This window comes from Natrix helvetica (assembly GCF_964273705.1).
Source record: "Natrix helvetica genome assembly, chromosome: 1".
NCBI classification, from domain to species: domain Eukaryota; kingdom Metazoa; phylum Chordata; class Lepidosauria; order Squamata; family Natricidae; genus Natrix; species Natrix helvetica.
In genome coordinates, this window is record NC_138548.1 from 79,991,389 (window position 1) to 80,017,921 (window position 26,533).

Consider the following 26,533-nt stretch of genomic DNA (forward strand, 5'->3'; position numbering starts at 1 on the left):
GTGACATTTAGCTTGGGTATGTCTCTTGCTTGGACTCTTCAGAGCAGTGCCCTGGACAATGACCATTGTCTTACCTGAAGGGTCGTTTTCAGGGCGCTGCGAAAAAGAGTCCAATCCCACCCTGGGGTCTAATTCCGTTGTTTTCCGTGCAGACTTATGCAGTTCCAGTTGGATTTGTTCTTACGTTCAATATGGTTCTTAGACTTATTGTTGAACTTCTCAGCGCGCAACAGTTCCACACCTTCAATGAAAAAATCTGAAGATAGTCAGCACCAGAGGGTGGGCTTATAGTTTCAATTCAGTTCTGGGTAGATTGGCTGTATTTAACCCTTGCTTGGACTCTACTTCGCAGCGCCCTGAAAGCGACTCTTCAGGTAAGACAATGGTAATTTTCTTATCTGTGTGGTTGGGGGTGGTTTTATAGATTCTTTGGTTGGGCAGTTTACTAATGGTGCCTTGGCAGTTTCCTGATTGGGGTATTACTTACTTGGTCGTTGGTCTGAAGTTAACCTTGGAGTTAATCTATGCTGATCTGAGTGCTGATTACTAGTGGGGTGATGCTGGAGTCTTTTTCTCTTTGGGCTGCTTGATTGTTTCTTTTGCATAGTCTATAGATCAGCGATGGCAAACCTTTTTTGGCTTGCGTGCCATAACTGGGGGAAGAGCAGGGGGGGTCGTGTGAAGGCATGCCGCACCCATAATGCAATGCGCGACCCCCCAGTGCGCATGCACGCACTACAGGCGCGACCCCCCATTTTTTGCATGCTTTTTTCGCCCTCCCCAGGCTCCAGAGGCTTTATAGGAATATGGGGAGGGCGAAAACAGCCTCCCCCGCCACCCCGGAAGCCCTCCGGAGGCTACAGGGACCTGCAAGAGGCTTCCCTGAAGCCTCCGAAGCAGTCAAAACGACCCTCCGAGCAAACCGGAAGTGACTTCCGGTTTGCTCGGAGGGTCGTTTTAAGCGCTCCGAAGGCTTGAGGGACCTTCAAGAGGCTTCCCTGAAGCCTCCGGAGCAATCAAAACGACCCTCCGAGCAAACCGGAAGTCCGTTCCCAAAATTCTGGTTTGCCCGTAGGGCCAGTTTTTTGCACTCCGGAGGCTTCAGGGAAGCTCATGAAGCTTCCGGAGGGCCTCCGCGGGGTGGGGGTGGGCGAGGCTCTTTTTGCCCTCCCCAGACTCCTATAAAGCCTCTGGAGCCTGGGGAGGGCGAAAAATGGCTTTAAAAAGGGTGAACTCAGCTCGCGTGCCCTGACAAATGGCTCTGCGTGCCACCTGTGGCACGTGTGCCATAGGTTCGCCATCACTGCTATAGATGCTGTTAATGTCTGTGTGTCTATTGATGGCTGATTCGTCAGAGTACCAGGCTTCTAGAAATTCCCTGGCATTTTTGGACTTGGCCTGGTCTAGGATTGTCACATTTTCCCAATTGAAAAATGCTTGGGAATGAAGCACTCCTTCCTAGCACTGATGATGTTACCTAGTTAGGGTAATGAAATGTCTTCCAAGAAATCAAGCAAACTCAGAGAGCACCCCTCATTTCAACCCTGAGCTAGAAATATTGTCCTTTATTGGCACTATGAAGTGGTATATAAGTATAAGTGCTATTGTTATTCCATCTTACTAGATTGCAGCCTCATTTTATCTTAAAACTTTTGGAAAGAGCCAACTCTTCAAGACCTTCTGAAAGGTGGGGTGGAGGGCTCCCAGATATCTGGGGAAGGGTGTTCCACAGATCAGAGGCAACTGTGGAGAAGATGCACTTCCTAGGGCCTACTAGATGTAAACAGCAAAGGAAATTAGTTATTAGTTAGCCTGGAATCATTATGATGGCAAAAGGGCTGGGATATCTCCCCCCCCCCCCCCCCCGGCATTCCCTGGAGCCTTATTTAATTGTTCTCAAGCCTGGAGAGATTTCTGTATTATAGGCAGAACATAATAAAGTAGTTAGCTTGAATTCTGCATATGTGGATCGGGTTTTCTGTGCCTGACAAGAAAGAAGAGCTTCTACCAAGGCAGCGGTCAAATAAAAGGGACCTGAATCCCAAGCAATAATGTAATGTGGGTAAATGTTTCAGATAAGCCCCTACCTAGTTTACATAAAGAGGAAGGGAGAGAGGGGAATGTACATTTATACTTACAAGATTCTGTTACTGGAGTTTTAATAATAAAAAGTAGTAATAGGCCTTTATTTTCTAGGCTGATCTGCCTTGAAGAACTTACACTGAATGACAACATTTTAGGGAAGGGACCTGCGGAGGGCTGTATCCTATCTAACTTATAATGGGGGGAGAGTTAGATATCCGTAGGGAGAGGTGTTCCCACAAGTAACATTAATGATTCCATGCTATTTAGAGCCTTAAAAGTAATAACCATCAGCTGGAATTGTACCCAGTGCAGTTGCACACCAATGTTGTAATATGGACAAACCGTGGGGAAACCAAAATAGTGTGCACTTGCAGCACTCTGGACCAGTTCTGGCTCAGCCAAATAATTGTGAGAGACTGACAATACAGACCAATAAAACAAATATATAAAAATCAGCTATAGTAAATAAAAAACAAAATTTGGGGCACCTCATACACCTTTCTCATCCCCAAATTTGCCTGTGTAGGGTTTTGCTAACAATTGTACCACTAACATTTGATGGCAAAGGCCAATAGAATAGGATTTTTGGTGGGAGACTGTTACTGAGGGCAGGTACCACAACAGATAATATAATAATATCATTTTCTGTTATGTAATAGCAGCTAGAAATATTTATTAGGAATACTAGGTTTAAACGTAACTTGTTTGAAAATGTAAAAAGACAATTGCCTGCCTTTTATGTAATCTACTCTTTTAGACAAAAGGCTTGTAAATCATTCTACCTTGATAGCAATTAGAACTTGTGTTTAAACACCTTAGGTAAATGGACTATTAGTGGCAATACACTGGCTTTTGCTTCAGTAATTAACCCAATTACCTTTCACATTTTTCTTTAATGATGAAAGTGAATATGTTAACATGCTGGTTGAGTTGCCTTGGAAACCATATTCCAAGCTGTTCTTCAGACCTAAACCGAATGATGTTTTTCCTGCATACAGTCCCCTTTGAGACCTTTTTTTATTTTATTTATTTATTTATTTATTTTTGACTTGGAGAGTGTATACTACACGTGGCATTTAAAAGGTAATCTCCTGTGCTGGGTATCCTAAAGGAAAGTCATTCTAGTCAGACACATCCCACTTTGGCAATATTTTTCTCCATTGTTTTAAGGAGAATATTGATCATTGGAACATGTCCAAGAGAGTAACATGGCAGAGAACCTCAGAGTGACATTCTCAACATGTGGAGCTGAATTTGTTTGACCTGGATAATGAACTGGTGAGAAATGATACTTCACTCTCTGCCGATACTTCGAAGGCAGCCATATTATAGCTTTAGATCAAATTTGTTTATTGTTGTTCCAGAGGAATAGTCAAAGTACAGAAGGAAGAGTTTATGTAAACTTTAGGGGCAAGTGTCAAATAAAATCAATTTTTTGACATTGGACCAGATTCCTTCTCAGACTCTCTGAAAACTTTCTTATATTAGGGACTTATATGGCACTTATTAGGGATAGTGGATTTCTTGCTTTGCCACAGCAAAAATTGCAAAGTGGCTTACATCATGGTAATACAGCAGCTTGCAAATTAATTGTGAAAGAAATTCAAAAGAAATGATTGTGTTCCATTCAAAAGTGTCACTGGTTTGCTACAAATGAAGATCCTTCCGCCCAGACTCTACAACAGAATTGGTGATACTTAGAAGAATATTCCAAGGAAAAGATTATATCTTCATGAAAGGTATATGACAGCTGAGCTTGTACAAAGCGATAAAGAAAATGATAACTCACATTTTATCCTTAAAAAAAACCCAGAAATTGATATAGACCAGCGATGGCGAACCTTTTTTGGCTCACGTACCATAAGTGGGGGGAGCGCAGGAGGGTAGTATGCGGGCGTGCAGCACCCATAATGCAATGCACGACCCCCCATTGCGCAAGCGCGCACTACAGGCCCGACCCCCCATTTTTTGCATGCTTTTTTTGCCCTCCCCAGGCTACAGAGGCTTTATAGGAGCCTGGGGAGGGCGAAAACAGCCTCCCCACCCCCCGGAAGCCTGCCAGAGGCTTGAGGGACCTTCAGGACGCTTCCCTGAAGCCTCCGGAGCAGTCAAAATGAACCTCTGAGCAAACCGGAAGTCCGTTCCTGAACTTCCGGTTTGCCCGTAAGGCCGGTTTTTTGTGCTCCGGAGGCTTCAGGGAAGCTCATGAAGCCTCCGGAGGGCCTCCAGGGGGGCGGGGGAGGCTCTTTTTGCCCTCCCCAGGCTCCTATAAAGGCTCTGGAGCCTGGGGAGGTCGAAAAATGGCTTTAAAAAAGGGTGAACTCAGCTGGCCAGTGCACACATGCGCCCTGGCCAGCTGACAGGGCAGCGCCTCGCGTGCCCTGACAAATGGCTCCGCGTGCCACCTGTGGCACGCATGCGATAGGTTCACCATCACTGATATAGGCAATCCTCATTTAGTGACTAACTCAATTAGCAAACCATTCACAGTTGGCAGTGATGAAAAAATAATTTTACAACCAATCCTCACATTTATGACCTACCCAGGTCTGTAAAGAAAAGAAAAGCAAAACTGAAGTAAGATCATAACACAGTTGCGGTTTCACTTAGCAACTCTTTGCTTAATAATCAAGTTGACAGTCTCAATTGTAGTGTTGGGAGGACTACCTGTATACTACCCATATTTGCCTACTTCTGCAAAATAAAGTTTCCTGATCTCCAACGTCTTGGTATTTATTAATCAGAGGCTGCTGAGGACTGTGAAAGCCATCTTCTTTACACAGCCTGTCTCTCTTCTTTCACTGCCTTTCTGTTTCATTCTCTTACAAAGAGAAATAACTTTTTTATATCCAGCAGAGAGAGGATCTCAATTAATTTGTTTTGGTATCCATGTGCACAAGTGTGAGCTAATTCTCTCTCCTTGGGATGAGTTTTTTGAGTCTGCAGGCAGGTTGTACAACATCATATTTTATTCATATGAACTAGCTACATAAACTCAGTTTGAAACGGGTTTGCTAAACATTGTTTAAGATTAGGAAATAAACATCTTTACTTTCCTATTCATCAGGTGCACTGGAAGAAACTGAAGCACATGTGCCCATGATGTTTTTCGATTATCCTAGATTGCACTTAAATCTACACACCTAGTGATTCATATGCTGCCCATCTCATATTCATATTGCATATTGTAACTCTTACCGTTTCTATTGTTGCATAATGCAGCAACAGTGAATTGTCATTGAAAATTGTAAGGCAAGTTAACAAAAGAAGTAATTCTCTTTTGTCTGCTTCATTTTTCTATTGTGGCAGACTTGTAGCAGAGTACAAAAATGGATCTGATAGACTAACAGAATCCTGAACTGAAAATCAAAGTGTGGAAGGTTTGATTACACAAGAACTAGAGCTCCCTGCATCATGATCGCTTCACTCTTGTAGAGGCACTTTCTAATATATGCCAGTGTGAATGTGACATAATTCATATAAATGTTTAATTACATTTAGAGACATTTTAATTAATATTTAGAGGCATTTAAATTATAGGAAAACATCCTGTAACTTCCAGTGGTGGGAGAATATCGCCCTATTTTTGGTTGAAAGATTGTTTTCACCCCTTCACTCTTCTGTCATATGTTGATAAGGGGTGGTGGTTGGAGCAAGGTGGAGGGGGTGAGCTGTAAAAAGAAATTATCTTCATTTCTGTCATCACCCACTGTTCTATTATCCAGTGATAGACAGATGCAGGAAAGTTGCCAATCAAACCCACGTTTACTGCATTTCAATTGCCCTTCAGCATGTTGAAATCTAAAAACCTTAGAAGAGAGGTTGTGATGTCTCTCCTGCAGCGGTGGCAAGCACCAGGCTATTGAATAGCTGCCTTTCATCACCTTAAAGTCTTAGAACAACAGGCAATAGAAGCTACCGAGGGTCTCTCAAACAGTTTGTCAAAGGATTGCTAGGACTTGTTCCTGAAAGAACTGGATTTGCATGTCTAACCCTTTATTGATGTAACCATTGCTTAGTAAGCTGCCACATATCAATTTACTTTCTTGTCATTTTTCTTACGCGTAGGGAATAAAAATGATAATACAAGGTGCTATGCTGGTCTTCAATTTATTTAAAATGAGAAAAAATGTAAACTTCTAATCCATCTGCCACTAAATGCGTGCTCTACCATAACATACTTCTGATTTGATGATGCATAGTAAATCTTGACTTAGATGAGTAATATACCATGGTGTGACATTTTTTAAAATGCAACCGGATAGAGCTTAATAACTACAATTAGATCTAGTCCTTGACTTACAACCATTCACTTAGTAACTGTTTGAAGTTACAGTGGCACCGAAAAAAAATGACTCCTGACTGTTTTTCACACATCATTGCAGCATCCTCACTGTCGTGTCAAAAAAAAAGCCCATTATTCCTACTCTTTCCTTTACCAGTTAGCAATTTATAAAATGACAGATCTTATTCCATGACTGCTAAGTTTATAGAAGAACCTTTGATGAAGACTTTTGTCAAATGTTTGCCAAAAATCCAAATATATACTGTACTACCAACAGGGTCAGCTCCATACACATGCCTAGTTACGCTTAAAAGAATCTTAGCAGCTTGGTGAGACAGGATTACTTCGTCATCTTGATATTGATTTTTATTCAGCTTTTGCTCTGTGTGCTGGTATTTTTTAAACAGAGGTTAAGGCACTAGGGCTATAATTTCTCAATTCTCCTTTGGATCCCTTTTTAAAATCCTTTTCACAATGGCTTAGCAAGCAACCTGAGGGACAGGTTGTATATTTTTGCTAAGAGAGCAGTAATTTCACATTTGAGTTCTTTAAGAACTCTTGCCATGAGGACCTAGTGATTCAAACAAATACATAACTGAATGAGGTAAGGGATGCTATTTCCACCCAATGAGAAGGAGCATATCAGGAAGACCCAACGCCTCCTTTCATGTCCTTAACTTCAGAGTCATTGCTACTATATGAATTAGTTGTTTTTTGCCATTAGAATATTCATTCTTCTAATGCAAGCAGTGCTAAATTATTAGCAAACATCAGGAATCATTGTAACTAAATTACCTTCAAAAGATATGGTGTAATTGATTTGAAATAATATAAATTGTCTTCACCCAAAAGAACAAGCATTAGGGAGCTACGGTTGTATGATTCTGGCACAACATTACCTTTGCTCAGAAGTGTTTGTTATGTACTGAAAGAATATGAGAGAAGAGGGGCCGTTGCTGGCTAGTTCCATCTTGATAGGGATCCTCCTTGTGGCTTTAGAATTTTTTACAGTGAATCAGTAGAAATTTTTACAGTGAAGCAGTTGTCTTTCTTTGCAAGAATTGTAGATGTAAGGGATGTAAGTTGTTTCGTTGCTTTGCGTTAACGATGGTTCTAGAGTGATTAATTCTTTTTCGACACCTAAATTCCTTCTCTTGCACTCCTAGGGTTATTTTGAAAAGGGTTAATGCGTGCTATTTGTTATCCTTTTTTATTGTTCATATTCCTGTGCCATAATTCCTTGAATATCACTGATGATTCATTGTTTTAACTTTGTGTTGCTGCTTGTTACTATTCTTACTCTAATTAATATACTAAATTGACATATTTATTTAAAGGTTTCATTTACCAAAAAAATGGTGTATGATATTTTAAAATATAAAAACTTCAGTATATTAAAATCATTTTGAAAGAAGATCGTCTATTGATCTAACAGTTTGATAACATTTAATATGCCCTTTTTCTTTCCTTCTAATTCCATGTCTTTGTTTTTTTGTAAAAACCAATAAAATTAGTCATTGAACCTTGACTTCTGAGATTTGAAATTGTTAGTATGTTTTGGGTGTCATTCCTTTGAATTTGAAAGTTTCATTGACTGTTCTGTTCTTGTTTTTGTCCCTAGGGGCTGTAATTGGAGATGGACAGTCTGCTGTCGCCAGCAATATTGCGAACACCACATACCGGCTCCAGTGGTGGGATTTCACTAAATTTGACTTACCAGAAATAAGCAATGGTAAGTGGGAAGGCAGAACTACTAGCCTCTGATGAACCTCTGTAGTTAAAAACAATGAGGGATGTTCACAGAAGGAGACGCTTGTTGTTCCTCAAAAGATGACAGATACGTTGAAGCTGATTTTACACACACACACACACACACACACACACACACACCTTTACATTCTTAAAAATAGTTGAGGACCCCAAAGCATTTTTTTTATGTGTGGGTTATAGCTATTAAAATTTACTGTATTTGAAATCACAACTGAGAAATGTTATAATATTTATTTGAGTTTGCAGATCTCCTGAAAATGGCCAATTTAATCATTTGTTCTGTCGGAGATCTTTGCAAAGACTAAAGATGTCTGTGTGTGTGTGTGTGAAGAGAGAAAGAGACAGACAGACACCAGGTCCACACATGAAGATTCAATTAAACCAGTGCTTCTCAATTATTTTCTGTCATGCCCCCCCTAGGAAGAAGAAAACATTTCGCGCCCCCTGCGCGACTGTAAATAGTATCATTTGTCTATAAAATTGTTATAAGTACACCTCTGCATAACACTGTATCCTTAACGTATAAGAGAATAAAAAAAGAAAGAAATGTGGATCAATTTACAACAAAGAATAGCTTTATTAACTGTAGCAGAAAAGATTTAAAGGAGCACAGGATTTAAAGGAACACAATATTAAAAAAAAACTTTAACCTGCAAAACAAAAATATATAAAATAATTTGAGCTGAGCCCCCCTTTACGGAGCCTCGCACCCCCCCTGGGGGGCCCCCCCCACTATTTGAGAAGCACTGAATTAAACTGATTTATTGCTAAAAGCTTATACACAGGAATCTTCTCAACTAACAGTTGGCACCTGATATTTAAATTGGGATCAGTGGCACTCAAAGGAATGTTGAACTTAGTTTTCTTGTGGCTATGTAGTGACTCTAGGGTGAGCCCCCTTTTTGCTCCACCTCCAGATTCTGCCATCCCTTCTACAATTATTTGTATTAAAACATCCACAAACCTTATAAATTAGGAATTCTTTGTCATGTACCACAAATCTTATAAACTGAATTAGGAATTGTTTGTTATATCTATCTATGACAACAGCTTATTTACCAAAAAACATTTGTGCAATACATTAATCTCTGTATTTCACCTAACTGTGATACAGAACTAGGAAGGAAGAATATACTATAGAGTTTAATTAAGAGATCTAAGATCAAATTATGGTTCTGAGTTTTTTGGATTGAGTTGTGCACCAGAAATGATATTGTAAATGCACTAACGCTCAAATGAAGTGATAGTGAAGATAACAATATCATCCTTACTCAATTTCTTATTACCACTTGCAGATATAACTAGTAATATGAACTGTTTGGAAATATAGTTCCTTCTCTTTAGCTTACCTTTCTTTCAGGAAGATAATACAAAATATTTTATATTAATTAAATAAACAGTTAAGTAAAGTACTCCTTGTTATAAAACGTAACTGCGGGTAATCCTCAGTTTACAACCATTTGTTTAGTGACCATTAGAAGTTACGACAGCATTGAAAAAGTGACTTATGATTGTTTTTCCCACTTAAGACCATTACAGCATCAACACGGTCATATGATCAAAATTCAGACACTGGGCAATTGGCATGTACTTATGACGATTGCAGTATTCCAGGGCCATGTGATTCCCTTTTGCCACCGTGTGATAAATAAAGTCAACAGAGAAGCCAGATTCATTAAACGATGTTACTAATTTAACTGCACCGATTCACTTAACAGCTGTGGTAAGAAAGGTTGTAAAATGGGACAAAACTCACTTAACAAGTGTGTTGCTTAGCAGTGGAAATGTTGGGCCCAATTGTGTAAGTAGGGAACTATCTGTATTCCAATGTAAAACATTCCCTGACCTTATTTTATTAATTTCAGTAAAGTTTTGTCTTCACATACATGACCCTTCACAGCAGGACAAATTCTAATATTGCCCAGCTATATTTGAACCAAGGGGGAAAAATAGTTAGGGCCATTAAGTTGGTATATGAGGGCTACCTAGTTTGATTTAACAGAGAGAAACTATCCATTTATCCTTACAGGAAACCTTAATCAAATTGTATTCTGTTGGTAACTGTACAGCAGGGGTGTCAGACTCAAGGCCCAGGGGCTGGATCTGGCCCACAGGGTGCTTAGATCTGTCCCCCAGGACCGCCCTGGAAACAGCAAAGGACCGGCCCGTGGTGCCTCTGCCAATGAAAATGGAGGCCCTCCTGAGGTCTGTTTTTGCTGACAGAGTGTTGCAGGAGGCTGTTGCAGCCAAAAATGGAGCTCGGGGCACCACAGGTGCCCCTGACACAATAATGTCAAGCTGGCCACGCCCACCCTGTCCCCCCGAGGTCAAACACAATCCTGATGCGGCCCTCAATGAAATTGAGTTTGACGTTCCTGCTATACAGGATTTAACTGCACAAATTTAACCTAACCGTTGCCTTGTTACCAATTTAGAGGGAGGGGGCATCACTAAAAAATATTCTAATGGATTGAGAGATGTCCCTTGCAATGCCTTAAACTGAAATAATAGTTATTTTTCATTTAGTATCAAACATAGCAGTGTAATATTTGAGAAACCCTGGTGCTTCTGCAAAGAAGATAACAGTCATCTTCAGTTTGAACTGGCATAGAACATCTTTCAGCTCTTTCATACTGCTTTGATAATAGAAAGCTTGGCAGCTAGAATTTAAAAAAAAGTTCACCTTGGAAGCCATATTTGTTTCTCTCGTAATAACAGGAAAGGTTTTTTTCTTAGTTAAAAATTAGTAAAGCCAGGTAACCTGGGATTGTGTTAAAAAGCAATTGACCAAGCATTATTTAATTCAAAAGTAATGGGCAGTTAGATCTGCCATCTTTTAAATATCTGACAGCAAATCCTGATAGCAAACTTATTAAAAGTGGAAACTGCAAATTCTGTATCAGATGTTGCTGACCTTCATAGGAAAAAAGAATATATTTTCTGCTGTGCCTGGAAAATATGTGAAATATGTGATCAAGGGATCATCTAGCTCATGATGAAACCTATATTAAAGCTACTATAAGACTCCTAAAGTAAAAAGTATAAATAAAATGTTTAAGAATCTTCCTTAAAAAAGGTATGACTTTTAGCCTTAAATATTGAATCAAACTATCTTCAATATATTCTACATGTTCCTGAAAGATGACAATGCTATTCCCAGACAGGGCAGCTTGTTTATTCATTCATTCATTCATTCATTTTATATATATTATACCCATCTCACATACATGATTCTGTAAAACAACAGTAAGAACAATAACATATAAATAAAAACATTGTAAGGGAAATTCAAGTACAGTATAGCAATAGCACTTAAATTTATATACTGCTTCACCATGCTTTATAGCACTCTCTAAGCAGTTTGCAGAGTCAGCATATTGCCTTTAATAATCTGAGTCCCTATTTTACCAACCTCGGAAGGATGGAAGGCTGAGTCAACCTTGACCCGCTCAGGATCAAAGGAATCAAACTCCTGGCAATGTAAGCAGAGTTAGCCTGCAATACTGCATTCTAACCACTGCCCCACTTCCTCCTTCATGTAGAAGTTAATTAACCAGACTTTCTTTTAAACAATAGCAACAAAAGGACTGCTTTCTAAATTCTTGAAATGCTTAGAATTCCTTAAATATTCCCAGAATGGTTTCACAATATCTAGTATGGCAGTAGAGTGAAAAATAGAAGGCAGTAAGATTGGCTTTTGGCTTCATAAAAGTGATATCAACTGATATTCGTTCCAATGGTTAAATTAAATATTTTTGGAATTGAATAAAAATGTTAATATCATATCAACTTTTTTGACATATCTACTTGGTCATTTTGGGAAGTAGAAAAATGAACTAATTGAATCTTCTGTTTGATCTAATGATACAGTATGTTGTATAATCTTCCAACAGTCAATTTAGGCTAGAGAGTAGAAAAAAGGTAGGGGAAGCAAGCAAGCATTAGACTTGAAAGCCAGAAGTCCTGCTCCTTAGATTTCTGTACTTTTAAAAAGACATTTTTGACTAGTCCCACTAAAGTGGATGAGTCCAAGGGATTATCCAGACTACCTTGTTTCCATATCAGCCAGCTAGATTCTGAAGAAACACCCATTGGCATTTCTGTCGCTTTAATTTAAATCAGAATAAATGTAAACAGATTCTCCAAGCTGATCGGCCTTAGCGTTAATCTTGTTCAGTCTGTTGTCCTAAGAAACAGATCCTGGAATATATATGCATAATATCTAAAAGTTAGTAATAAACACGTGTAACACAGAACTGCTTGAAAACGAATTGAGCAAGAAAATCTATGCAGATGGTTAGCAATATTTAAACCATAGCACAAAGCTCTGGAAAGACCATTGATAGGGTAAAGTGCTAACTGTTTAACACAAATATAGTTATGCTAAAGATTTGATGGGGTAGCACATGAACCCCACATGATCGAGATTCTCCCATATAACACCTATCCTGCGCGAGCTGCACTGGCTTCCTGTGGCCTACCGGGTGCGCTTCAAGGTACTGGTTACCATCTTCAAAGCGCTCCATGGCACAGGGCCTAGTTACCTGCGGGATCGCGTCCTGTCCCATACATCCCTGCGACCCACTCGCTCACACAGGGAGGGGCTACTCCGGGTGCCGTCCTCTAGAGAGTGCCGGGGGGCGGTGCCCAGGAGTAGGGCCTTCTCTGTGGTGGGCCCTACCCTTTGGAATGACCTCCCCCCAGACATCCGGACAACAACCGATCTTCGCTCCTTCCGTATGAAGCTGAAGACCTACCTGTTTTGTCAAGCCGGCCTGGCATAACGTTACAATCTTGCCACCCCAGGTCATTTTATAATGGGAAATTTTGTTTTTAATATTTTTGGGTTTTAAACTTTATAAGTATGCTTATTTATGGACTTATTTTTACCTCCTCTGCACGATATATGGTGCTATCTTGATTATTGCTCTGTACGTCGCCCCGAGTCCCTGTGGGGAGAGGGGGCGACTAATAAGTTCAATAAAATAAATAAATAAATAAATAAACCCCTCCGAAAAGAGTTTCTTACTGGCTTAATTCAGAACAGATACTTGGATTCTTTCTGCTTACTTGCAGGAGACAAATTAAATAAAAGAGAGATTGGTTCTAGAAAGATTTCCAGGTAGTTTCAAAAACTGCATCGTGGGAAGATCATTATTAGTTGTAAAATCTGGATTTGATTGTAATTGCATTTAAGCAAATATGCATAAATTTAATGTGGCTTTGAGCTAAAGTGTTATAATATTTGCTGTCTGCGTTGCCTGCTTCTCCAGGTTATAGATCTGATGAGGAACATATTACATGTGGCTATAAATACATTATATTGGATGTTTGAGGTAAAAATGTATCAATAGTAGCCCACAGCCATCCTTTGACAGCTACTCAGGCATCTTGTCACCATATTATCATAGGTCAAATTTTAATAATAATAGTGATTTTGTAAATGCTCCTTTTGCATGCTGCTCAACAGGGAATGAGGTGCATAACTAAAAACCACCAATTTAAAAAGTGAGTTGTTAAGAATAATTAGTGTTGTTGCTATTGTTAATTTCTGTGTTAGATAAGGAATGCAAGGTACTACATGTATTTTTCATTGACAATTCTGGACTTCCTTCAGTATTGTGCATAAGTGTTTGATAAAAGAGAATTAAAGCTGAGTAGTGCTATTGCAACACTTTTCCTGTTGAAAACTCTTCATTCTCAAAAATGCTTATGTTGGCAGATATTATACAAGTAATCCCCATTTAACCTCCACTTGTTCAGTGACCATTTAAAGTTATGATAATGCGGAACGAGGGATACTTACAATGGGTCCAGATAGTTGTGGCCATTGCAGTGTCCTTGCAGTCATGTGATCATGATTTGGTGCTAGGCAACCAGCCCACAATTACAACATTGCAGCATCCCGGGATGTTGTGATCACTATTGCAGCCTTTACTGCCAGCTTCCAACAAGCAAAGTTAATGGACAGAAGGTCACAAAACACATGACTGGAATCCTGTGACTGTGTGGTATGTGCCCTATGATGGCAACTAGGATTGTCATAACTATTGTCATAGGTTGGTGTGGTTATCATGCTTATGACCAGCTTACTTAGCGCTGGAGTTCTAGTCCCAATTACTATGGATAAGGGAGAACTGGTAATAATTCACAATTTTAATTTACCTAGCTAGAACAAGCACTTGCAGACCGCTGGTCATTGTAAACTTGAAGCTGAAGTCCATAATATAGTGTTATGTAAGTAACAACAAAGATAGTAAATGTTAGGAAAAATTAAATTGGAAGAACAGAGTGCTTGAAGATAGATTGTGAGTACAATGAGAATCCAGTTTCATTGAGACAAAGTTATCTACTGATATAGGATTGGTAGGTGTAGTGAGCACATAGTAGGGAAACTGAATTGATACAGGTAGTTGTCTACTTACAAACACAACAGAGTCAAGAATTTCGGTCATAAGTTGTGGTTGAAAGTTGAGGCACTACATGACTGGGCTCATTTTTACAACTGTTTTTACAATAGTCATAAAGTGAACCACTGGATTCAAATCACAACTGCCAAGGGGAGTTCTGCAATCATAACTTTGAGGACAGGTACTAAGTAGCTTTTTAAAAGTGTCATAAGTTTGAATTATCATTAAATGACTGCTTATAAGTCAAGAACTACCATATCTATATAGGATTTCATTAGGAAGTGGAAATTAAAAGGCAAATTGGTAGATTGCTGACAAAGGGGATATCACCAGTAAATTTGACTACTGATCTATGAGGTAAAAAATGCAGCTAAGGAAAAGATAGGGGAGGGGGGAAGCAGTAAGGTACAGAAAAGGCAGTAGTGAAAACCAAATACCCATAGAAAAATGTTCCTCTATATAATTAGCATGAAAGAAGTGGGGAAAAGAAAACTTTAGGAAACAAAGAACACAGAGCCAAATAAAGCAAGATTGTTAGAAGGAAAATTAAAAACAGGATGCTAAGGAAACAGTGGGTAGGTGCACCGATATAAACTCCTGATTTGAGGACATTGACTTAGCACAATATTAAAACCCACCAGCTATGATTCAGCTTTATTTATAAATCTGACAAATATGGTTTAATCGATAACTATGGTTAATTTATCTTGACTTAACGGTAGAGCCATGTTATGAAAACTCAAGGTCCCATAAGTTGGGTGGAGAGTTACCTTCAGACGGCACCTAAAACAGGGATATCTGGATTGTTAACAGGAAATTGAATGTGTGAAATTGTTTTCAAAGCAACTAGGGTTTATTCCAAATAATAGGACAAATGAGCCGGGATTTTCTTACAGAAATGGTGTGTATGTAGAAGGCATGTATGGAAACTGAAATTTCTCCAACTCTTCTTTTTAGCACTATGATGGGAGAAAAACTAATACTATATAACAGGGGCCCCAACTGCCGGTCTGCGGACTTGCACCAGGCTGTGGCATGCCAGCAATGGGCCACGCAAACGAAGCCCCATCAGTGAGATGCAGGCAGCATGCAAAACCACGCCCCCTCCAGTCTGCAGAAAAACCTTTCTCCATGGAACCAGTCCCTGGTGCCCAAAAGATTGGGGGCCACTGCTATATAAGATCCATGTTCATTAATATGTTCTGTTACTAGCTGATTTATTACCGTATTTTTCAGACTATAAGATGCACCTTTCTATCTCCAAAAAGAGGGTGAAAATCTGGGTGTGTCTTATACTCTGAATGTAGCTCCACCCACTCGCTCCGCGCGTCGCATTTTTGGAGGGTTTCATGCGGTGGGGATCCTCACTTTCACATGGCGCCTGATTCCCGAAGCTGCCTGGGGAACTGTGATGAAAGCCTTTTCGGGCTGCAGGGTCCCCTCCTCGATTCCAAAAAGGGCACGTGCAGAGGCCAAACAAGTGCATCGTGTTTCAGGTGGCAGGCAGTTCCAGCACGTGCTGCCATCTGAAAACACTTTCCTTCCCAGTTCCCCGGTGCACATCGCAGAGCCACGCGCCCTCCTCCTCCTTTACAGACTCGCCGCCTGTTTTCTCCTGGTCAGCACCATCGGCTGGGGGAGGCAGGGCGAAAAGCGAGAGGGCAGCGCACTCGGGCAAAGGAGCCTGGCACAGAGACAGGGCAGGCAGATTAGAGGCAGCCGGCCAATTGCCGGCCTGGCGGCTTGGCTGCTGGCCACCCGGAGTGTGCAGACAGCAAAGGAAACCAGCGTCATGGCTCTATTAAGATGCTCATTTCATGGTGGGGTACAATTTGGGGGTGGCAGGTGGGGCAGGGAATGGGGTGTCCTGGCAGCTGCTTCTTAGAGCCTATGCCCTTAAGTGTTGCTGCCAGCGACCATGGTTCCGTGGCCTCTCTCCCGGATAACAGCCGACAGGAGAGGAGAGGCAGCGCTCCGGGTGAAGTTTCAGCAGCGCCCGGGGCACTTCTTCACCACTGGCAGGGATGCCGGGCACCCTATTTGTGGTGGGGCACAATTTGGGGGTGGCAGGTGGGGCAGGGGATGGGGTGCCCAGCTTCCCTGCCAGTGGCGAAGAAGTGCCCCGGGCGCTGCTGGACTCTCCCCTCCTCTTGCTTGTTGGGGCGGGGGTGGTGAAACTTCACTCAGCACGCTGCCTTTCCTCCTGTCGGCTGTTTTCCGGGAGATGGGGTGCGAAACCATGGTCACTGGCAGTGACGCTTAAGGGCGTGGGCTCTAAGAAGCGGCTGCCAGGGCACACGATTCCCTGCCCTACCTGCCACCCCCAAATTGTACCCCACCGTGAAATGCGCATCTCTTTCATTGAAAAGGCTTTCATCGCAGTTCCCCACATAGCTTTGGGAATCTGGCTCCAACTGAGGCAGCAAAGATGTTAGCCAGATGAATACTGATGGATGCTGCTGGGAAAGAGGCAGAAAGGTTTTTTTCTTGATTTCCTCCCCCATAATTAAGGTGCGTTTTATACTCCGAAAAATACGGTATATTAAAGTCCCAAGACTTCAAAATGAGGATTTGTTAACTTCAATAGCATTTGTTGCAGATATCTTCTGACGCTCATATTCTAGAATTTACAGTCAGTCAAAAAATTGACATTACAAATATTGAAGTGAAAATAATATATTAATAAAAATAAAGAAAAAATAACTGGGAATATATATAAATTCAATTGCCATCTTAAGGAGAAAAGGTTTTATTCATCTGAATTCTGCATTACTGGCTAACACATTCATATAGATAAAAATAATCTTTTAGAATTAATTTAGTGGTACTAGAAAAACATAAATGATTCAAGATTTTGCTGCTGTTCTGAATTAAATTCTAGACTCTTCTCTTCCCCCCCCCCCCCTGTGCAGCATCTGTGAATGTGCTTGTTCAAAACTGCAAGATATACAATGATGCCAGCTGTGATATTTCTTCAGATGGGCAGCTTTTAGCAGCTTTCATTCCTAGCAGTCAGCGAGGATTTCCTGATGAGGGGATACTCGCAGTCTATTCCCTTGCACCACACAACTTGGGTGAAATGCTGTATACGAAGCGATTTGGTAAGAGATTATGTGTCAAAGATTTGGGAAAGCTATCAAAACGTTTAACAGTATCTTAGAAAGTACATTTTTCCCTTACATCAAACTGATATATGTAATAATTGCATAGAAAAAGTAATCCCAACTGTAGATTGATTTGGTAGCAACTAAGTGGTGAAATAGTAATATATACCATGTGATTCCTATGATGCATTTGCTGAATTAAATTTGATCTTGAACTTTGGCTACTGCTATTAGTTGACTAAGATGATGTAAGCAAAGTTTTTTTAAATATTAATAGCAGTCTACATAAGGGAAATGGAAAAAGAAAGAGGATCAGAACCAAGGATTCATTAATGAAGATGTTTATTATGTTTTGCTTCATGCCTAGGTCCCAATGCCATTTCTGTGAGCTTGTCCCCAATGGGCAGGTATGTCATGGTAGGATTGGCTTCTCGTCGCATCTTGTTGCACCCATCTACAGAACATATGGTGGCTCAGGTTTTCAGGCTTCAGCAACCACATGGAGGAGAGACTTCAATGAGGGTAAGTGGTAGTATTACCTGTTTAACTACCTGCATATATTTATTTGGAAACAGATTGGTATATTAATGAAGCAAAGCTCTTTAAAAGATTGTGGAAGGTAACAGTCTTGCTTTTTCACTATGTTGGCTTTTCACTGTCACTGATTTTTGGGGTTGTTATTAGAATAAATAGACAAGTAGCAGGAATTACTATGGGAACATTATTATTGGCAGAAATAGTATAAGAATGAAATATTACCTCCAGATGAATGTTTAATGTTGTTTAATAGAAATATGTCTCTTTAATGAGTCAGTGGGGTCTATGTTAAATAATAACATAGAAAGAATAATCGTGTACTAAATCTGCATGAAAATTAATTGTTAAATTGTTAGCAAAATCAATTATAATGTATGTGTTATTACTCCTCAGTAGTAAATAATTCTCAATATTTAAAAAAATGAACTTGTTTAAGAATGGTTGATTTCTTTTGGAATTGTGAAAAGCCTATAAGGAAGTTCAGAGCAGAGAGTTAGGATATACTACTTTTATTATCTTGATAACAACATTACACTTTGCATACTACCTCAAAGACTACTTCGACGTATGCAGGGCTGTGGCAACTTTTCAAAATTATTGCTTTAATTTTGTTATTTATTATACTATGAGGTGTTTTATATTGTTACTTTGTTTTGTTTTATACCTTCTGGGGTATTTTTGTAATAACAGCACTAAAACAAAGCTACGGCTTTATTTTTTGTCAGTTGAGAGTGATAAAACACTGAAATTCAACAGCCATAGCTCCATCTACTGAACAACACTGCGTTTAGTTATCAAAACGAGCTACAGTTGGCAGCAAACGTGGGAAAATAAAGTTTGGAAAAACAAAGAGGGTTAGAGAGAAAGCAAATAAAGAAACAGACAAGCAGAAATTGTAAAATATACAGAAGAAGGAAGGGCATTGTGGAGAGTTAGGAGAACATTTGAATAAATTGGGGTTGAATTGGAGGCAGCTTTGATGAAAAACACCTGTCCTAATGGAATTCCCTTTATATAGAAAAATACTTTTATCTCTTCAGTAAAAGTATCCCACTAAATTTTTATTCAAAAACAGGGGAAGGTGCTCGGGTTTTTCTTTCTTTGTGAATTTAATCACCTACAATAATATTGATTTCAAATATTGTAATCTGTAGCTCAAGAAATTGTTGTCCAGGTTGTCCATTCAAAATATAATAATGCAACTTCAAACTGGTTTGCATTTAATTTTTATTGATCAGCCTTTTCCTAACAACAGATAAGATGATATAGAATTATGGGAATGCAGAACTTAAAAGAAAATGGCACAGAATAAAAAAATAAATTACAATTACTATTTGATTTGAAATAAAGGCAGACCTCTCGGGGAAGGAGCTCAATGTTTGAATTTTAGGGCTTAAACTTGAGATGGTGATAGGAATGAAATATTTCTGGGGGGAAAAATACTTTTCTCCTGAGAAAGCATGTTAATTGTACAGAAATAATGTGAAAATGATAGATATTAACCTGATTGTAGTATCTGTAGATGTTATTGAAAGCAAACAGAGGTATTTTGAAAACAAAAGCAGTCTTTCTTGGTCTGATCCTAACCTAATAATGGTGAACATTCTGGGCTCAGCATGTTAAAATTTTGGGAAATGCCTAACTTGACTCTGATGGCAGATCAACCCTCCACGAAAGAGAAACAATTCTTTGTATGTTCGTATATTTTAAAAAATATACAGGCCAAACTTGAGGTGCTATGTGTTGTACGAAGAAACATCACAAAAGCAGTTTACACAAATAAAACAAGCTTAGACAAATGTAAAATAATAATAAGTAATAATTGCATAACAACATCAAATGAATATTTGATTATTATTAGTCCATTTCTAAGTCAGGTTGAATTGAAACCAAGACAGGTAGTTCTTGCATAATGACAAAGTGGCCATTCAAAATTGTGATGGCACTGAATTAAGGGAGTTACAATTCCTTCCTGAAATTGCAATTGGCACAGCACCCCTGCTGTCATCTAAACTCGATTGCTCGGCAGCATGCGTTCTCTTACGACTGTGGGGACACTTCAGTCCCCGTTTCAGACGGTGTTCTCTTTCTGTTGACAGTCTGCACCATTTTTTCATTGACTTTCTTCCTGCAGGCTTCCCAAAAATGAAGACTTTGTTAGTGGAAAGTTGGCTAGGAGCATTGGCAATCATATTGGAGTTTTTTTTCAGGTTCCCCATTGACTGTCAGGGAATGTTGAAAATGAGGATCACATAAGTATGGCACTGGTGCTGAACAGCAGTAGGCCAGCGGTGCTGAAGTAGCAATAAAATCCCTAAATTTCATTCCCTCAGGAATGCTGGATCCTAACCTAGGTTGGTTACAAAGTACCGTATTTTTCAGAGTATAAGATGCACCAGAGATTAAGATGCACCAAGGTTTTGAAGAGGCAAATTTAAAAAAAGTAGGTAGGTAGATAGAGGGATAGAGAGGGAGAGAAACACAGTAGGTAGGTAGGTAGATAGAAGGATAGAGAGAGATAAATACAATAGGTAGGGAGGGAGGGAGAGAGTAGGTAGGTAGATAGAGGGGTAGAGAGAGAGAGAAATACAGTAGGTAGGTAGGTAGGTAGGGAGAGTGAGAAGGTAGATAGAGAGAGAGAAATATAGTAGGTAGGGAGGGAGAGAGAGAAGGGAGAGAGAGAGAGAGAGAGAGAGAGAGAGAGAGAAATACAGTAGGTAGGTAGGAAAAAAGAGAGGGTAGGTAGGTAGATAGAGGGAGAGCGAGAGGGAGAGAAATACAGTAGATAGGGAGAGAGAGAGTAGGTAGGTAGGTAGATGTTTCCAGGTATATTTATCCATGTGCTGGAGAAGGAAATCCCTGACAACCTGCAGCACCTAAGACTTTTTTTCTGCTGGCACAGCATTTGATCAATGTAATTCTCATTAATCACTCTAACTAAAGAGCTTTCCAAAAGGTGGGAAAAAGTTTTTGCACTCTGCAAACCTCCCAAAAATGGCCCATTTTTCGCAAATATGAGGCTGTTTCTTTTCAAATAAAAGGCATGAATAGCCTTGGGTGGGGGCTTGCAGAGTGCTCCTGGGGGGTGGGGGACCAAAAACAAGCAAAAACTGCCCATTGTTCGTGAAAACGGGCCTCCTTTTTGTCAAACAAATTGCATGCATAGCTTTATGGAGGCTTATAGAGTGCTGCTGGGGGCTGGGGGGGGGCAAAAAACGGCCCATTTTTTGCTCATTTCTGCCCTCCCCAGCCCCCAGGAGCTCTCTGAAAGCCTCTATAAGGGTATGCATGGCCATTTTTGTGAAGGGAGCGGGGCTTTGGGAGGCAAAAAAATGCTGTATTCAATGTATAAGATGCACCCAGATTTTCAGCCTCTTTTGAGGAAAAAAGGTGCGTCTTATACTCCGAAAAATACGGTATCTGGCACAGGATTTTAGTGGTGTATAGATGAAGAGGGTAAAGAGGAATCTGACTAGTAGCTGGATACTTTGGAAAACATTCTAGAATTATAACTACAAGACCGATAAAATTAAAAAACCATGCCCTTTCTACTTACCATAATCTCCTGAAGTTTTCATTTACTTTGACAGCAGTTGTTCCCACCATAAATTTAGTACTGCTGAGAACATACCATTCTCCTGTGCGCTGCTTGGAGAGTCCAAGCATTGGTTAAATTCAGTCTATCTGCCCTAGGACTGAATAGATTTTTCTTTAACCACGCCTCCCTTTGCCTCATTGAGGTCAGTTTAAAAATTCCATCTGCCCGTCAGAACTAAATTTGGGGAGCTCCTCAGTTCTGTGCAGATAGACTGGGACTCTCCTGACAACTCACAGTAGTTTACATTATTTCTGTAGTTTTTAGTTAGGTTAAGTCAGTGATAAGAGATATAGATAAGAGATATAACCCCCGACAGTCTCCTCAGCTGTTTAAAAGGCAAGTTGAATTGCTGCCGGTCGCACGCAGTGGTCGGCAAGTTTGGAATCGCTTGTCTGGTGGCTGCCGGTAAGTGCAGAGGCGGCAGGAGGCTCCTTGCTGCTTTTTGGCCGTCAGATTGATTGTGAAGCTCCGGAGGTTCTTTCGAGCTCCGTTTGAGCGCGGCGGCGTTTCCCTTCCCCTGGGAAGTGCGGCGGCCATTTTGGGAGACATTTTTCGCACGTTTTTCCCTGGCTGCAAAGTGAGGTGCCGGCAACCATCGGAGGACCATTTATTGTGGCGGGAAGATGCCAGCGGCCATTTTAAGTGACTTTTGTCTTGCATTTTTGCTGGAAAGCCTCGAAACCTGCTGAAGCTTCGCGCCTGAACTCCTCAGTCACCGATTGCTGCCGGGGAGTGCTTGGTTCTGTCCGGGGCGCCGGCATGACCTTCCTCCACTATAGCAACTTTCCATTAACTCCTGGAGGGTGGCATTGGAGTGTTTTGGCCACCAGGCCATCCTCCAGAGCACAAGCGGATCTGCAGACTCTGCTGGCTCGCGTCTGGTGCCATTCCAATACTGCAGCTTCACCTCTACATTGCCATTCGTCTTGTGGTTACCTGCATCTGTTATCATCACCAGCAGGGATGGCAGGCAGAGGTTTGGAGGCATGAGAGGAATTGGCTGGGCCCTCTTCGAAGCACAGTAGGCCAGATCCTCCACTCAAAGGGGGGAAAGGGGGGAAGGGCACTGAGGGAAAGAAGTCCCACGGTTCCTCAGGGAGCAAGTGCTCCAAGAAACAGGCGGCTAGGTGCCATGAGACCTTAGTGGGCACATGCGATAGGTCCCAGAGCTGGGACAGATCACCTGAGCGCCAAACAGCTTTAGCAGGCTCCTCTTCTGCCAGATCTGGGGAAGGGGAAGATCCATCTCATCAAAGGGATCGGTCCCCATCCTTGAGTGACAGGGAGTCTCAGGAAGGCTCACCTGAGTCCTTCTTTGGTTATTCAGACTCACCCAGTTCTTCCCTGAGAGAGGAATTGGAGCCCTTTCAGTGTCTCCTCCCTGAGGAGGATACCTCGGTCCCTCCCAGACACAAGGGTCGCCGGAGTTCATCACGGGCTAGGTCTGCTGAGGACAAGGGTCCAGCCTTGTCAGCTGAGATGAGGGAGGTCATTGGCCAGGCGATATATCCCAGGGCATTACCGAGGGGATTCGCCAAAACGAATCCAGTGGTAGTAGGCCTCCCAAGAGCCGTTCTCACTCAGTTGAGGCCAGGGATTGTGCCCCAGTCTCTCCCGGCACCTCCGGTACGATGGAGTCATCTGCCTGGGAAGAGGAGGCCATAGACGACTTTAAATTATTGGAGCATGAGGATTTGCCTCCCGATAAGCCTGCCTTCACGGGTCTCTTCAAGCCGTCTCTATTACAGCCATCCTGCACAAGGCCGAAGCTTCCACTGAACTAGGCCCAACTAATTCCAAAGGTACGGCTGTACCTTCCATTTCCCAGGACCCCAAGGAGGGACTCTTCAAGGAGAATGCTTCGGCTCAGGAGCTGATTCCAGTCCCTGACTTGTTCATGGATGTTGTCCAGCCCAGTGGGCGCAGCCTGGTACATTGGGGGAGACAAAAACTTGTATTCTCTGGAAGCTGGGATGGAGGATATGTTGAAGTTACCAGAGGTGGATGCCCCGGTGGTCTCATTAACTTCCAATTCGGCCCTGCCAGCAGATCTCTTGGACGGTCTCAAGGCAGAGGACCAAACGGCGGAAAGAGCCTGCCATAAGACGCACCAGGCAGCCACCTGGGCCATCAAGGCATCCACTTTTTGTTTGTCCTTCTTCATGTGGGCGTTCCTTCTCTGGTTATGCCAGTTGAAATCTAAACCTCCCTCGGAGGGGTCTCGGTGACGCCATGCTGTTTAACAAAATCAAAACTGTGGTGGAATATTCTGCAGATGCGTCTTTGAATGCAGCATTGTTTGCCTCTTGAGGGCTGGCTTCCAATGTGACTTCACGCTGTCTGCTGTGGCTCTGTCACTGGCAGGCAGATATGAAGGCCAAATGGAAGATGACTTCAGCTCCAGGGAGGGCAACTCTTTGGAGACTCATTTGACAAACTATTGATAGAGACGAAGGACAAATGAAAAGTTCTTCCATCCAGGCACAAAAAGAATGAGCGTAAGGGATCCAGCTCTTTCAGGAAGCAGCCATTTTGTGCTCAAGACAATGCACAGGCTTCTTCCTCCTATTCATACCAGAGATCCTACTCCCAACCTAGCTACAGGAATCAGGACAGGAATTCTTTTGGGTCCCACGGTCGGCAGCAACAGGGCTCCTTTCGGAAGCCGTTTTGCGGCGGCTCCAATAGGCAGCCGGCTACAGCTTTATGCCGACGGGAGGAAATTACCACAGACGCATGGATCCTCAATACCATCAGGAGAGGTCTAGTTCTAGATTTTCTCACATTTCCCCAACAGACATTCATCCGCTGCTCACTCGCCAGGAATCCCTCAAAAGGTCCCTCATGCAGGCAGAGATTCGTCACCTTCTGCAAATAAGAGCCGTAGAGCGCTTCAAGATGCAGTCGCTCCAGTCCATCCTGGGCTGCATAAGGCAGGGAGACCTAACCTCCATAGACTTAAAAGAAGCTTACTTGCACGTGCCCATCCATGTGTCGCACAGAAGGATCCTGCGATTCCAATATGGCGGGAGGCATTACCAGTACAGGGCACGTCCCTTCGGCCTTTTGTCCGCTCCCAGGACCTTCACAAAGCTTCTGGCAGCAGTAGCAGCTCATCTCTGCGTACATCCGATACATCTGGAATGCTACCTGGACGACATCATCATCCAGTCTTCGAGTCACCACCAGGCCCTGAGAGACGCACAGGTCACCATACGAACTCTACAACGACACGGCTTTTGGGGAAACCAAAAGAAAAGTCATCTCAAGCCAACCACACAAATTCAACACCTCGACACCATCGTAGACTGGATATCTTTCCAGATGTTCCTCTCTCCAGACTGTGTGCGCAACCTCAGGAACAGAATTCGTTTGTGCCGGCAGGCCAGGTCAGTGCTGATTGTCAAACTCTCACAGCTTCTCGGCATCATGATTTCTTGTCTGAAGATAGTTCCCTGGGCGCGGCTTCATGCCAGGGAACTACAGTGTTTTGTCCTGCCGATGCAGCGGTCAAAAGACAGCAATTCTCCCAGATGGGTTCGTCGTCCTCAGAACATGCTTCATTCCCTCAGATGGTGGCAGTCGACAGCAGTCGAGAAAGGGTGCCAGTTCAAAGAACCCGAAAGAGTCGTGGTCACATCAGATGCTAGCCTCTACGGATGAGGGGCACATTGCCAGGGACAGCTGACACAGGGCAGATGGTCACAGAGGGAGGGAGCTCAAAGCATAAATTGGCTGGAGCTGAGAGCGGCCAGTCTTACCCTACGATGATTTTCGACACAGATTGTGGATCGCCATGTACTGTTACTCAAAGACAACATAGCGACAAAGGCCCACATAAACTGGCAGGGCGGCATCCACTCCAGGAGGCTCATGACAGAAGCGGAGAGTCTGGGAAGGTGAGCGGAATGTCACCTAGCATCAATCAGAGCGGATCACATATCCGGGACAAGCAACATAAGGGCAGACTGGCTGAGCCGACAGACGATCGACAACTCCGAGTGGCATCTACATCCAGCTCTCTTTCAGCAGATAGTTTGTAGGTTCAGCCAACCACAAATCAACCTATTCGCCACTCAGGTCAACACATTTTATTTATTTTATTTATTTACTGAGCGCTTATAGACCGCCCCCTCTCCCGAAAGGGACTCGGGGCGGTGTACAGTCCATATCAGAAATACAACATATAAACAATTAAAATTATTAAATAGATAAATAGATACGAAGGAGGATAAAAAGGTATAAAGAACTGTACAGCTGAGTAAATAATTTAAAACCCCAACAAATATCCCATAAAATTAAATTTAAAAAACACATAACTATCAAGGTTCTTTTCATGTTACCACTTGCCCTGGCAGAGGGGACAGATGCGCTGAGGTGCAAGTGGCCCTCAGGACTACTCTACGTGTTCCCGCCCCCCCCCACTCATTCCGCAGGTAATCACCAAGCTTCTCGCGGAGGAAGCAGAGATCATCCTGGTGGCCCTGCATTTGCCCAGGAGCTCCTGGTATGCCGATCTGGTCAGTCTCTCCCTCCGGAAACCAGGGAGAATTCCTCAGGAGCAAATCTCACTCAGCCAGGGAACTGTCAATCACCGGATCCCCGGATCTTCAGTGGCTCCAGTTGGCCATCTGGCACTTGAGGGGAGCTCCTGAGGAAGCAAAATCTCTCTGACAAAGTCATACAGACCATTCAGGCGTCCAGAAGACCATCCACGACACGCATATGTGACGCAACCTGGGTC

General features: G+C 42.0%; 1 protein-coding gene across 4 annotated transcripts in view; it reads left to right on the forward strand.

Moving 5' to 3' along the window:
• AMBRA1 (autophagy and beclin 1 regulator 1) overlaps positions 1-26,533 on the forward strand; it is a 163,103-nt gene that overhangs the window by 89,822 nt on the left and 46,748 nt on the right. For all 4 annotated transcript variants that reach the window (XM_081939000.1, XM_081939001.1, XM_081939002.1 and 1 more), the window contains 3 exons: positions 7,992-8,102; positions 17,463-17,651; positions 18,022-18,176. In XM_081939000.1, coding sequence (XP_081795126.1) covers positions 7,992-8,102; positions 17,463-17,651; positions 18,022-18,176 — 455 coding nt within the window. The remainder of the gene's footprint in view (positions 1-7,991; positions 8,103-17,462; positions 17,652-18,021; positions 18,177-26,533) is intronic.